The 13,531-nt window shown below is 43.3% G+C and overlaps 1 protein-coding gene across 1 annotated transcript; it reads left to right on the top strand.

The window, feature by feature from the left end:
• Positions 1–11,327: 11,327 nt before the first annotated feature.
• Positions 11,328–12,761, top strand: LOC147441533 (major pollen allergen Ole e 10-like). Its single transcript, XM_086483143.1, has 4 exons — positions 11,328–11,624; positions 11,963–12,003; positions 12,108–12,360; positions 12,536–12,761. The coding sequence occupies exons 1-4, from the start codon at positions 11,468–11,470 to the stop codon at positions 12,565–12,567; spliced, it is 483 nt and encodes a 160-aa protein (XP_086339269.1). The 5' UTR covers positions 11,328–11,467; the 3' UTR covers positions 12,568–12,761.
• The last annotated feature ends 770 nt before the right edge of the window (positions 12,762–13,531 follow it).

The raw sequence follows: 13,531 nt of genomic DNA, 5'->3' as shown, positions 1-13,531 counted from the left end.
CTTTAAGCCTTGTTGGCACCCATGTCTTTCTTTTGGGGTTGGTGTGTCTTCTTTTTCACACCCATTTTTGTTACACGGGAATGCACAAATGGAATTGTAATTTTAGACTATGATCGTCAAAAAAGTTGAGATCAAGTTTTTGAAAAAGCTCTCGACGAGGCAAATCAAGTGAGCTACTAATTGGTTATAATTGAACTCAGAGACCGGAGATCTAGGCTCCTTCTGTTAGGTGGCCTTATATTGGCCCCTTTACCCTACTTGCTTCTTCTTAATTGTATGTTTGAAGGCAAACGCTTCATAGGCAACTAGGGTAAAAGCCCTAGGTTAAGGACACTGAAATTGTCCAATTAAATTCTGGAGCTATACTGTAAAATTTCGAGCGCAGAATGGCGCAACCTGTAGCTGAGGAGATGGCCTACTTGCAGAAGAAGCGCTGACAGACCCGTCTGAGATTTCAAGCATCACGAGGGAGATTACAAAATCATAGTGCAAAAAAAAGTGCCCTTGTAGCTAGCAGGAAACACATTGGGTGAGAAAGCGGACAGAGAAAAAGACGGGCTCGAACTCTAGTCGCAGCCAATGAAAGCATTACACGTCACTGCGAACTGTCCAACTACCCAAGCGGGCTCATCTTGCCTCAGGTTCAGCCTCGTAATAATATATTGGGCTCAGGTCTGGCCTTATTTTGGGGCTTGTCCCGTAATTGGGGCTTTTACCCTAATGGTATTTTCAACATCTTCATCCAATCCTCCTTTGGGCTTCGTTTTGATGGCCGCACTTCTCACAAGAAGATTTAGAAATTTTCTCATGTAGGAAAATGGAGTCTTTTTCAGTGTTTTTCATACAATGCGTAACATTATGAGCTTCTGCTCGAGAGGCACCACATACCTAGATAGGTACGATTGGGGGCAGGGGACCGCTGGCCCCCCCACCGGGCCGGCGGTCCCCTGCCCCCAATCATACCTAGCTAGGTCTGTGGTGCCTCCCTCACATAAGCTCATGATGCTGAGGTAAGCCACAATATGGGAAATATTGTGAGAATTTGTCCAAAACTTCTTGGAGATCTCTCAACGTCTCTAACAATCGAGGCGATTAACATCTCCATCCACCCCACCCCTGTTTCACTCCTTGCTACACCACCTCTCACCTCAATAAAATGAGCAGTTTCACTCGGGAGTACACCTTCCATCTCATGACTAAGCTGCACGTAAAGGATCTAGATAGCTTTAATTTCAGTAGCATAATCCCCTCCCTCAGTCCTTCCCCACCCTCATCACGCCTCCAAAATCTCTCAATGCCTAAATAACTTGATTCCCCACTACTATGAATGCTCTCTAAAGCTAAGGCTTTCTTAGATTAAGTAATGTCTCTATAAGAAAAGCCTTTAGTCTTTGAATGAAGCGTCCTTGCTTAACCATCAAAGATCCCAAAGTGCAAGCTCTTCGTAATGCTAAACAAACGGAGCTCACAATTCAATACCAAATAGATTCCACCAAAATTTATGTGGAAGCTCGAGCCATCCTCATCAACAAGCTTCAACTTAAATCTTATGGGAACCCTTCTCCATAAATCTTAAATCCTCACCCACCTCCCTATTTAAAGATCTTCTTAGTTCACAAAGAATAACCTCCAGTATCTCTTATCAATATTCTCTCCCAAAGGAGAAGGACAACACCCGCAAGGGTCCAACAAGCTTCTTACTACAGGGGTGCACCTTTTCAAAGATTCTCTATTCAAAGGCCTGGTTAAGAAAGCCATGGACAAGCTATGTAAAGATATCAATTTGTCACACGCTAAAGCTTGGGAGTCGTTTGCTAAGAGCATTAAAAAAGTGGTAACAGTCTCAAGCCCCAAAATGAAGAAGTCCCATGAGGAGCGCATAAAGTAGCTCGTGGAGGAAGGAGAGTGGCTTACCAATAAAAGAGAGAAGGGACATCCTCCAAAACTGAGCACAAAAGGTGGCTTGAAGCAAAAGAAGATGATTTCTCAATCAGAAGCTAACACAACGCTAGAGAACGCTTTCACTGAGGAAGAGTGCTCCTCAACACTACAAGCATTAGGCAAGGAGAGGTCCCTCAGATGGGACAGATTGACCATTGAATTCTTTAAAGAATATGGGAGGATCTTAAGTCCCCGATCATGCAAATGGCTGACCATGCCTTGGTCAATGAAATCCTACACTCAAGCATCAAAAGGGGTCTCGTAAAACCTATGCCAAAACAAATCTACTGCTCTCATCTGAAAAGCAGTGGACCGTAACAATGATGTTTGTAGCATATAAAATTATTGCCAAAGTTGTAGCCCTTAGGTTCTCTCCCATTTCGGACAAAGCCATTACTCCCCACCAACACGGATTTATCAAAGGAAGGTCAATATATGATAATATTTTGGCAGCTACGGTTGGCATTGAGTATCAACCTTTTCCAAGCAAGAGTGTCTCCTACTTCAACTCGATCTTGACAAAGCCTATGATTGGATCACATGGTCGCTCATAGAAGATGTCATGAAATCATTGGGCTTTGGGCCACTGCTACGTTGACCCTTGGTGCTGGTAGCCAATCCGAGCTCTTGTTTAACAATAGAACGGTGGGTGCATTTGAAGTCAAAAGATCAATCAAGAAAGGTTGTCCACTAGCCCCACTACCTTTTTCCTTTGGCTCCCATTCACTGGTTACCATGCTTCAAGGCGGTGTTGAAAGAGTGGAGGTAACTCACAAGCAAAGATTCCAGTGGGTCATGGATAAGATAAGGATCAAAAAGGGAAGGTGGGAGTATGTGCTTCTTCCTTTCTTGGGCAGGTTGAAAGTGATCAATTCATTTATGCTCCCGTACATTGCCTTCATTGGTCCGCTCCTTAAGTTAGCCAAGCGTAACTGGAAAGAATTTTGAAAACTGGTGAAGAGATTCTTATGGAAGAATAACTAGCAAATGGGCCAAGTTGGAGTCAATTGGGAGACCGGTGGAGCAAGGGGGCATCGGGATTCTTAACCTCGTAATTCATGCAGAGGCACACTGTCCCAAATTTCTTATGGAAATCATAAAGCAGAACTAGACTTGGGTGGTAATGATTGACAAGTCTAAAATCTCCTCGCAAGGTGGCCAATGGAAAGACCTTGAGGTGCATGAAAAATTGCTTGCCCCCCAGTGGACCAATCTAAGACTTGGAGGCACAACGGGCGACCTAGTACGAAAATGTACTAGAGCTACAGAGACATTAGAGTGGGAAAAGCTTACAAGGTATTTTCAAAACTTCATTTCCCATCGGTCTCCTTGGCTCTCTAGAGTAGGAAGAATCCTTTTAAACCCACATTGGAGAGAAATTGCCATAAAAATCAACAACAAAGGGCTTAATCAATTGGCCCATTTTTGGGACAATGGCAATCGGATTTGGAAAGGGTGAGGTCATTTGGTTGCCCGGTTCCACCTCAATGGGATTGAAAGACTATTGATCAAAAGAGTAGTAGAGGTTCTAGACAACTACAATATGCATGTGTGTGTGTCCAAGTTCAAATGAAAAGCCTCGAGGTGGCCCAAGGAAAGATATTTTTTCAAGCCGCAAACCAAGGCTATCTACCACACTCTAATGGCTTCAACTTATTGATTTTCCCCCTTGAACAAGCAATGGAGAAAACATTGGCCGGAGTCAAGATAGGTGGTGGTAACAAATAACATATGGGGTCCTCAATGGTCGTTATTGATGAAGATAACAAAGAACATATGGGGTCCTCAGTGGTCCCTATCGATGAAGATTTTAATGTGGAAGGTGTTATGGGGGGCTTTAGTGACAAGAACTTAAAGATTCTAGCCATAGGTATTGGCTCAGACAGATGCTCCGACTGTTGGAATTAGGGTTGCAGGAAAACACACACAGCTTGGAGAAGACGAAGGAAGCTCAAGGCACACAACAGAGAGTATATTACTTAGTGTGCAATGGAAAGATAGATAGCCCTAGGGTGATGGGCATATATACAATGCATGGGGGGAAAAACCTCCTAGAGAGGGAAAAAATGCCTCGACGGTCCTAAGTGTGCTCACGCACATCACTACCACATGTATATGGTAACAAATCCTCCTTGGAGTGATGTAGTGGACGAGAGCTAGCACATGAGTAAAGGGAAGTGCGATGCTTTGAGGACGTGATCAATCCACAAAGGGGAGTAAGCCAAAATTTTTGCACAAAGCTTCGAACTTCTCACGAGACAATGCCTTTGTGAAAAGATCTGCAAGGTTGTCTTGTGTTGGCACATAAGCCAAGCTGATCTCTCTTGCTGAGAGCCTCACCCTGACATAGTGGTAATGCACCTCAATGTGCTTTGTGCGACTATGGAAAACTGGGTTTCTCGCAACTACCAATGCGCTCTAACTGTTAGTGTAGATAGTGTTGGCAGTGTCCTGTCCAACACCCAAATCAGCAATAAGGCGTCTGATCCATACACACTCAACCGTAGATGTGAAGACTACCCTTTACTCAGCCTCACAATTACAAGTGGCCACATTAGGTTGCTTCTTGCTCAACCATGATATACATGAACTGCCAAGCATGAAACAAAAACCACTTGTGGATGCTCGCGTGTCAAAACAACCAGCCCAATCTGAGTCCAAAAAAGCATGTAAGTCTGGCGGCAATGATCCCCCCTTGGGTAAAACAAGCCAAGATGTAAAGTATCACTCAAGTAGCAAAAAATCCTCTTGACAGCTTGCTAATGATTAGACCCTGGGCTATGTATAAATCTCTTGACGTGTGAGACTGCAAACTGAATATTCGGCCTCGTGTTGTATACATAAATGAGGCAGCCAACAACAATTTGGTAAAGAGTGACATCATCAGGATCACCAGCATCATGTAGACTCAACTTCAAACCTGTTTCCATGGGAGTGGCAATAGGTTTGCAACCCTCAAGTCCAAACTTACATAGCAATGTCTCTATGTAGCTTTTTTGACACAAGGCAATACCACCATCACATTACTAAAACCGTATGCCCAAGTAATGATGCAACTACCCCAAATATTTCATCTTGAAAGTAGCAAGCAAATCAGCCTTAAATCTAGCAATATGTGCCTCATTGGGACCAATGATCAACAAATCATCCACATAAAGAACAACAATGAGAAGTACATCACCCTCACGCTTTACATAGAATGTGCTTTCTGTTGGACTGTTATGAAAGCCTCATTTGACCAAATAAGTGTCAACCTTCTCATACCAAGCACGAGGAGATTGCTTCAACCCTTATCCTCGTCCTTTTTTGAAAAAACCGCGAGGCTGCGTTACATAAACTTCCTCAAATATGTCACCATTCAAGAAAGCAGTAACAATGTCAGACTGATGTACATCCCAACCAAAATGAGCTGCCAATGCACATAGAAAACGCACAGTAGTCATATGACAAATGGGAGCAAAAGTCTCTTCATAATCTATGCCTTTTTGCTATGCATAATCCTTTGCAACAAGTCAAGCCTTATGGCGATTGATCTCACCATCTGGCTTGCGTTTCAACTTGTAAACCCACTTCGTACCAATGGCCTTTTTGCTAGGAGGCAAATCACATAAAGTCCATGTGTCATTTTCTATAAGTGCATCATTCTGATTGCATGGCAGCCATCCAATTTTCTGAATTCTATGCTTCATCAAAAGATAGAGGTTCCTCAACATCATGTAAGCTAGACACAGCCAAAGCATAACAATCTGATGCATAAGATGCATGGCGAGAGCCTGAACGAGTACGACTAGACAAAGGTGCATCCAATTTATTGTCATGCAATGTATGCACCAGTCATTTTGGCATACCTCTAGCCTGCTTATTTTCAGCCCTTTCCTCATCAAGTACATCATGTACATCTGCATTAGTAATATGCTGATCTGTAACATTTTCAGAAAACCCCATAGGCTGTACATTTGCCTCATTGGAATTTACATTCGTATTTCCACCATCGAAAAGAGGCAACAAAGTGTCATAAATGTCCTGTGAGCTTACATTATTGTCTCTAGTACATGATAGTAAGGGCTGAACAGAATCTTCCACAAACACTACATCTCGTGAAACTAGAATACGCTTTGTTTGCGGATGATACAACCTGTACCTTTGCTTTCACACTATAACCAACAAAAATACATTTGACAGCCTTATCATCCAATTTTCTGCGCTGTGTTTGTGGCACCAAAGCATATGCCAAACAGCCAAAAAACATGTATGTGCTCAATAGAAGGCTTTCTATCATGCCATGCTTCATATGGAGTAATAGAGTGCAAAGCTTTTTTAGGACACCTGTTTAGTACATAAGTCGCACACATGATGGCCTCAAGCCAAAAAGAATGCGGCAAAGCTTGAGTTTTGACCATACATGATGCCATTTTCGTAAGTGACCTGTTTTTCCTCTCAGAAACACCATTTTGCTGAGGCGTATAAGGCAGTGTACATTGGTGTTTTATCCCACGACTAGCCAAAAATGCATTAAATTCATGAGACATACACTCCCCCCCTTGATCGGAATGGAGGGTACCCATAGTACACTTCGAGACATTTTCAGCCATAGCCAAAAATTGTTTGAAGCACATAAAAACTTCCGACTTCGCCTTAAGCGGAAATACCCATGCATTCCTGGAGTAATCATCAATGAAAGTCACGAAGTAAAGGTAATTTCCCAAGGATGGAGTTTGCATGGACCCACAAACATCACTATGTACAAGCTGCAACCTGCATGTGGCCCTAACTGAACCATCCTTTGGAAACTTCGAACACTGCATTTTACCCAAAATACAGCCTTCACAAACATGTTTGACATGTGATTCAAGAGGCGGCAAAGAAGCAACCATATCAAATTTCTGCAAACACGGCAAATTGGCAAAACTCAGATGCACAAAACGTGCATGCCACAATTTTGCATATGAAACAGCCCTTGAATTTGCAACTGCATTTGCAAAATTTTATCTACAAGTAAGCTTATACAGCCCACGGCTCAAAAGGCTAGATGCAACAATTTCATCTCACCAAAACTAAGATCATGAACTGTACATATGTCATCCACAAATTTGACTACAAGTCCAAGTCTAGCAAGTGCAGATACAGACAAAAAATTCTTCTTGATCCCAGGTACATAAAGTGCATCAACAAGTATGAGAGAACTGCCATTTGCAGCAGTATGCACAATCTTTCTAACTCCCTGAACCGGATAAGAGGCATTGTTGGCACAAGTGACTGAATTCCCATGAGGAACAGACTCGAGAGAGGTGAACAATTCACGATGTGAGGTAATGTGCTTTGTAGCACCACTGTCGAAATACCACACATGTGAATTTGCAGCAACTGACATGCATGCATCATGGACACAGGATTGTAAGTGCACTCTGCACTAAAAGCCCATTCTCCATCAACATCAGCATCACAATCTCCTTTCACAAAAGACCCAACAATGGCTGCATTTGTAGTGGAACACCCTCTTTCTTCTTAGTCTCTTCGGCCTTCAACTTAGGACACTGCTTGATCAAGTAAGCATTAGCTTTATAGTAATGGAAATGCATCTTCTTGTTGCCCTTATTACCAGAATTTCCAGAGGAATTGCTGCCAGCAAAAGCATTAGGAACAGGTGATTTTCCAGTCTCGCAGAGGAACTCTAAGAAGTGGCTGCACCACCCTTTCTTTGAGAAGCAATAAAAGCTTGTTCAACTGCACGCTGTCTAGTCATGTTCTTTCTGGAAAGTGACTCTTGCAACAACAATGTGCACAATGCATCAAACTTGACAACTTCAGGATTTCCTTGGGTCATAAGTCTCCAACTACTAGCAAAAGTTTGGTAAGAATTTGGTAAGGCATCAAGAACAGTCTACACAAGGGAACTATCTGAAATGACTTCACCTACAAAAATAAGTTGCTCATTGATATCCTTGACACCAGCAAGGAAAGTGTCCATATTATCTTCCTCATGCATAATGACTCCAGCTCTTTACGTAGCAATGCAATTTTTACCTCATTGCGGCTTGCATGAAGACCAACCAGAATATCCCAAGCCTATTTTGCAGATTTTTTTGAATGAATGTGAGGAGTAATGGCGCGCTTTACAGACAATGCAATCAACGCATGAGCCTGCACATCCTTTACATCCCAGCGAGCTTGTTCTGTCGTAGGCAAAACAACTCTAACAACAACAATCCTTGCAGCAAGACCTGCCACATCCTCAACATCCTCAGAAGCAGGGCGTACACCAATGCCCTACACAATATTCTAGCCGCCCTTTGACACAAGAACATGTTGCATCACACATAGGGTAATTGTCCCCATCTAATATGTCCTCAGTAGCAAACATCTTGAACACATCTGTGTTGTAGTCAGCCATGAAAAATGCATGCACCTGATGTGAAAACGGCCCGAAATGAGGAGAAACCGAGTGAGACCAGCACGTGGTATATAGCACAACCCGTAGTAGACTGTATGGGACATGTTATGCAGTAATTGGCACTGATATAAATTTTGCACAAAATGACGAAATTGCCTGTGCATACTTGGCTATAGTGGTAACAAAGGTCGAAATGAGCCCAAACCAGAAATTTGAGCAAACCAAGCTCTACGAGCTATCTTGAAATTTTTGCGACCTGCGAACCCTCACTGAAATCGAAGAAAGTAAGCAGGCGTGTCCTGGAGCTGCTGGCGACTAAGCAGAGGAGAACGCAACCTGCTCTGATACCAATTGTTGGAATTAGGGTTGCAGGAAAAAACACACACAGCTTGGAGAAGACGAAGGAAGCTCAAGGCACACAACAGAGAGTGTATTACTTAATGTGCAATGGAAAGATAGATAGCCCTAGAGTGATGGGCGTATATACAATGCACGGGGGAAAAAACCTCATAGAGAGGGAAAAAATGCCCTGGCGGTCCTAAGTGTGTTCACACACATACTACCACATGTATATGGTAACAGTGACTGCAAAACGGCTAGTGAGGACCTCCCTCATTTATTCAAGGAGGGTATTAGTGGCCTGGCAAGGAAGGTTTTCAAATGGATGCAAAGGACCTGGAAGATAGGTTTCTTCAAGAACGACCTGTTCTTAGGAGGGAAAGTGATGAAACGTCAAGCGTTGTTGGTTTGCACACAAATTGTTATATTTTGTTAGTTCAAGCTAGTCTAGAAGGCCATGAACTTTCAAGTGTTCGAGAATGCTCTCTCGATAGCTAGCTGCACGGAGATTGTACAAGAAAGCAGGGAAGTGATTGTCTCCTTTGGTAAAAGGAAGGACTTGGACGAGTGGAGCAAGGCCATCAACGCAGTGCTGTGTGAAGTGGGTTGATCATGACACGGGTAGCAGTTTGCCTCTTGATGAAGCCAGGTAGTTTTTCAATGTATTAGGAGATCCCTCAAAGCTCGTGCTGAGCTTTGAGGTTGCTTTGTACAATACATCCACTCCCAATTGTGAGTTTGGTAAATTAAAAATAAAAATCTCTTCCAAAATTTTGGACCACTAAGTGGCCATCCTCTATCCACCATACACCAATAGGAAGTTCTCGAAGCTTACCCTACATCAACAATCTACATCTACTCGTCAAGCTAATAAGCATGGATTTGACCAACCCTTTGAACCCTCTTTATTTAAACCTCTCTCCCAAGGTAAGCTTGTAAACACCACTCATTAGCATGAAAATGTAAAACATGTTTTGTGTTTATGTCTTTTTGTCTTGTTTGGCTCAAATTTCATGCTTATAGTCACTCTACCCTCTATCTTAGAATCTCAAATTGTGGCGCCCCCCCCCCCCCCCCCCCCCCCTCCTCCCCTTTCTAAGGTCTCTTGGGATAGTTTCCTACGACATTAAAACTCTCTTCTTCTTCTTCTTCTTCTTCTTCTCTCTCTCTCTCTCTCTCACACACACACACACACACACACACACACACACAACGAAATATAGAGTAATTCGTGCAAAGTCCTCATTGAATTGAATCCATGATTACAAAGATACATAAAGGAGTGAGGGTTTCTCTCCAAATGAAGTTGGTTCACTTGGTTGAGGGGGGAAGGTCTAGTCCTAGTAATGATACTTTTCCTTAAATGACAAAAACAAAGAATCTAGGATTGAGAATCATGATTGTATACAAGGAACTTATGATAATTTTTATAGAAATGCTTCAACTTAGCAGAATGTAGCGGTAGTGTTTAGTTCTACCAAAGGTGTGTAGTATGGTCTTGTCAGGGTCATGGGGAGGGGGGCGAGCTCTCTGAACCGTCCATCTGCTCGTCGTTCTGCATCGAAATCCATGCTGACAATCGATAGATTAAGGCCATGTTAGTACCAAGAAAATTTTACTTTTCTAGCAAACCAACGTCAACACCTGGAATCTCAACCAACGGTTGCCATCTCAGTGCTTAGAATTTGTGTGCAAACAGCCTGCCCGTGGACGATTGTCAACTATAGAGGAGTGTGTAACCTAACCCCCCTCCCCACGACCATTGGCGACCGAGAATGGTTATGCAATGACCATTCCCTGAAAAACGTGCTCCCACCATGGCTCACAGCCTCCGCCACAATTGCCATGTGGTCGCCCGTTATTTCAGGGGGAATGGTCATTGCATGACCATTCCCTACACCTTCAAAGCTCCCATTGGCTTTTGCTGCACTCTTGTTGATTCTTATGTGAGGCACACCACTTGACAGGTTTGGAGAACGAGAGGAGGTTAAACATATGGTTGTTTTTTTTGGAGAGAGTAGGAACTTGAAATTACAATTCACACACCCGACTTCGTGAGGTGGAGCTTCCCGACCGGATAAGGTTGGCCAACCCATCATATGGACTAGAGGAGCAACCCCTAAAGGTTACATGTTACACGAGTTGACAAGGGGGATTGAACCCAAGACTTTAGACACAAGGGGCTCTTGCTCTACGAAGTGAGCTAGCACTTGTTGTGACTGATAAACATATGTTCCCTTATTGTAAGTTGAACTTTTTCATTATTGTGAAGTGAATATGAATGTAGATGTTGTGACGGAGTCTTGGGTGCTACCTTTGTTGTCGTATGTTTTCCATAGAGACAAAAGAACATTTGCAGCCTTTACAATCCGGTCAAGAGAAAAAGTTTGTATGCAACATCGTAATCAAGATTCAAGAGTGTGTGTGTGTATGAGAGAGAGAGAGAGAGAGAGAGAGAGAGAGAGAGGGGGGTGCTTTACAGCTAGTCCCATGTGAGGCAACGCAGGTTCGATTCATGAAAAAGACACAAAGATAAAGAGGTAGAGACGAGAGGGAGAGTGTGTGTGTGGAGAGCAACGTTTTGACGCGTGAGGATGACAATATGGTATGTGTATCCCAACGTTCGTCTTTCCTCGTTTTCCCCTCTCTTTTGATCACCCTCTCTCCCTCACCGGCATGCATTTCTCTTTCAGAATATAGCCTGCCAACTTGTATTCCATTCTGCTTGACAACTGTGTTCTCCCTTGCTCTCCCTCTCTCTCTCTCTCTCTCTCACACACACACACACACACACATATGGTAGCTGGCCGACGCCCGCACATATCCCCTCATCCCATCGACATGGGCGCTCGGTTCCTAGCAAGCACTCCATCTCCGAGCACATTTGTCTGTGCAGTATTCACTCTTTACGTCTCTTGTTGTATCCTCTGCTTTTCGCCAGCAACATCTTCAGGTAATAAAATCCATGGATGCCGCTGAATGTTGGTTTGTCTCTTCGACTGTGTATGTACTGTTGTCGGTTTTGACAAGTCCGCAGAAATCAGCAGAGGGGTTTCTGAGGGAGAGTGTCCATAGCTCTTTCAATTAAGAGAGTTTAGACTATGAAGAGTCTCCGAGAAGAAACCCCCTGTCGGTGTGTATGGATTGGGAGAGCATGGAGTCCACATACACTTTGTAATGTGTGTGTGTGTGTGAGAGGGAGAGAGAGTGAGAATGTGGGCGCGCACTGGCTCACTCTAAAGTTTGATTGCCTATTCAACACATGATCTTCAGCGTTGTGTTTTGATGCAGCTAAAACCACCAATGCTCCCATTGATGCACAGCAGACCGGGGTAATGTTTTCATTTGTATGATCGGCGCGCCCATGCCCACGGTATGTAAATGCAGATCCTCTTCTCCATGCCAAAGCCTCACTTGCGTGCATTATGATCAACAGGACACAGGACAAAAGCTATGGTGTGTTGCAAAGCCGTCTGCACCAGAGAATCTACTAATGGCCAACCTGAATTTCGCATGCGGCGAAGGTGGAGTAGATTGCACACAGCTGCAACAGGGCCATGCATGCTATAGCCCCAACACAATCATCTCCCATGCCTCCTATGCCATGAACATGTATTATCAGAAGCACGGCCGCAACTACTGGAATTGCTACTTCCAAAACACGGGCCTCGTCGTCTTCACTGATCCAAGTAAGCTCCCCCATCAATCATCTGCATAATCTACTCAAATTTGGTGTCAACGAGCAGCCACATTATGTCTTTCAATAAGATAAGTACAAATTTGGCACTTGTCTTGCTCACATATTTGACAATTTAGCTCTTTCTAATAGGATATTGAAGGATAAACTTTCATGATCTTTTGCAGGCTATGGTGATTGCATGTATTCACCGCAATGAAGCAATTATGGAGAGACTTCGTCCGCAAGACCATTTCAATTGTCCTTGTTATTGTACTGTGATCTTGATTCACTAAAAGACTCAGTAATAGCCCACCAATAACAATGTGTCAAATTCATCAAAAGGCCCAGTAACTCGATGATATTCATTGATGTAAGATCACATTGCAAGAATATGAGCTGGCTTTATGCGAACACATACTCAAGCGCGGGGGATAGAGAGGGAGTGTGGCGCGGAGAGAGAGAGAGAGAGAGAGAGAGAGAGAGAGAGAACCTAAAGCATGAGTTCAATTGGCTATATTGAAGGTCTTCCACAAAAATAGTTCTACATTTTGGAGGGTTTTTTTTTTTTCAAATTACCTACAACTTTGGAATCACAACACACACTAAACCCTCGTAGGTGAAGGCAACCTGACTCTTAAGGTGAGTCTTCCCGGTTGGATAAGGTTGGCCAACCCACATGGGGAATGCCCCTATGGCTAGAACATGTCTTACAGTCAAGAGGGGTATTGAACCCACCACCTTTGAACTCATAGGCTATGACTCTTCCAAATGAGCTAGCACTCGTTCACATTTTGGAGGTTTTCTTTCCTCTGGATTTTGCAATTTGCGGTGGGATTACGACAAACCTACTAGAGACCAAGGTTTGTTAACATTTCCTTTGCAAGAGAGATTTTCAATCCAAATGGGAAAACACACACACACACACACACACACACACAACACACACACGAAGAAGAAAAGTTTTAGTGTGAGCAATCTCAAGAGACCTATTAGATAACTGTTCAATTCAATGCTTTCTATTGAAGAGCGAACTACAACACTTTCTCGGAAGGCTTTCTTTGAAGAAGGAACTACAACACTTTCTTCAGAGACTACACACTCTCTTTTGTGTTTGTGCCATTAGCGATAGTATCCCCTCTTTGTTTTCTCTATTTCTATCGTCCTTTAGGGAGTCGACAATA

This window comes from Adiantum capillus-veneris, chromosome 15 (assembly GCF_014529385.1).
Source record: "Adiantum capillus-veneris isolate H3 chromosome 15, ASM1452938v2, whole genome shotgun sequence".
Classification (NCBI taxonomy): domain Eukaryota; kingdom Viridiplantae; phylum Streptophyta; class Polypodiopsida; order Polypodiales; family Pteridaceae; genus Adiantum; species Adiantum capillus-veneris.
This window is presented reverse-complemented; position numbering and strand designations above follow the sequence as displayed.

Excerpts from the sequence above, each read along its gene's own strand:
- LOC147441533 (XM_086483143.1), top strand. The coding sequence starts at position 11,468 with ATGGTAGCTGGCCGACGCCCGCACATATCCCCTCATCCCATCGACATG. Across the intron at positions 11,625-11,962 it reads TTCGCCAGCAACATCTTCAG|CTAAAACCACCAATGCTCCC; the intron begins GTAATAAAATCC and ends GTTTTGATGCAG. Across the intron at positions 12,361-12,535 it reads CGTCGTCTTCACTGATCCAA|GCTATGGTGATTGCATGTAT; the intron begins GTAAGCTCCCCC and ends GATCTTTTGCAG.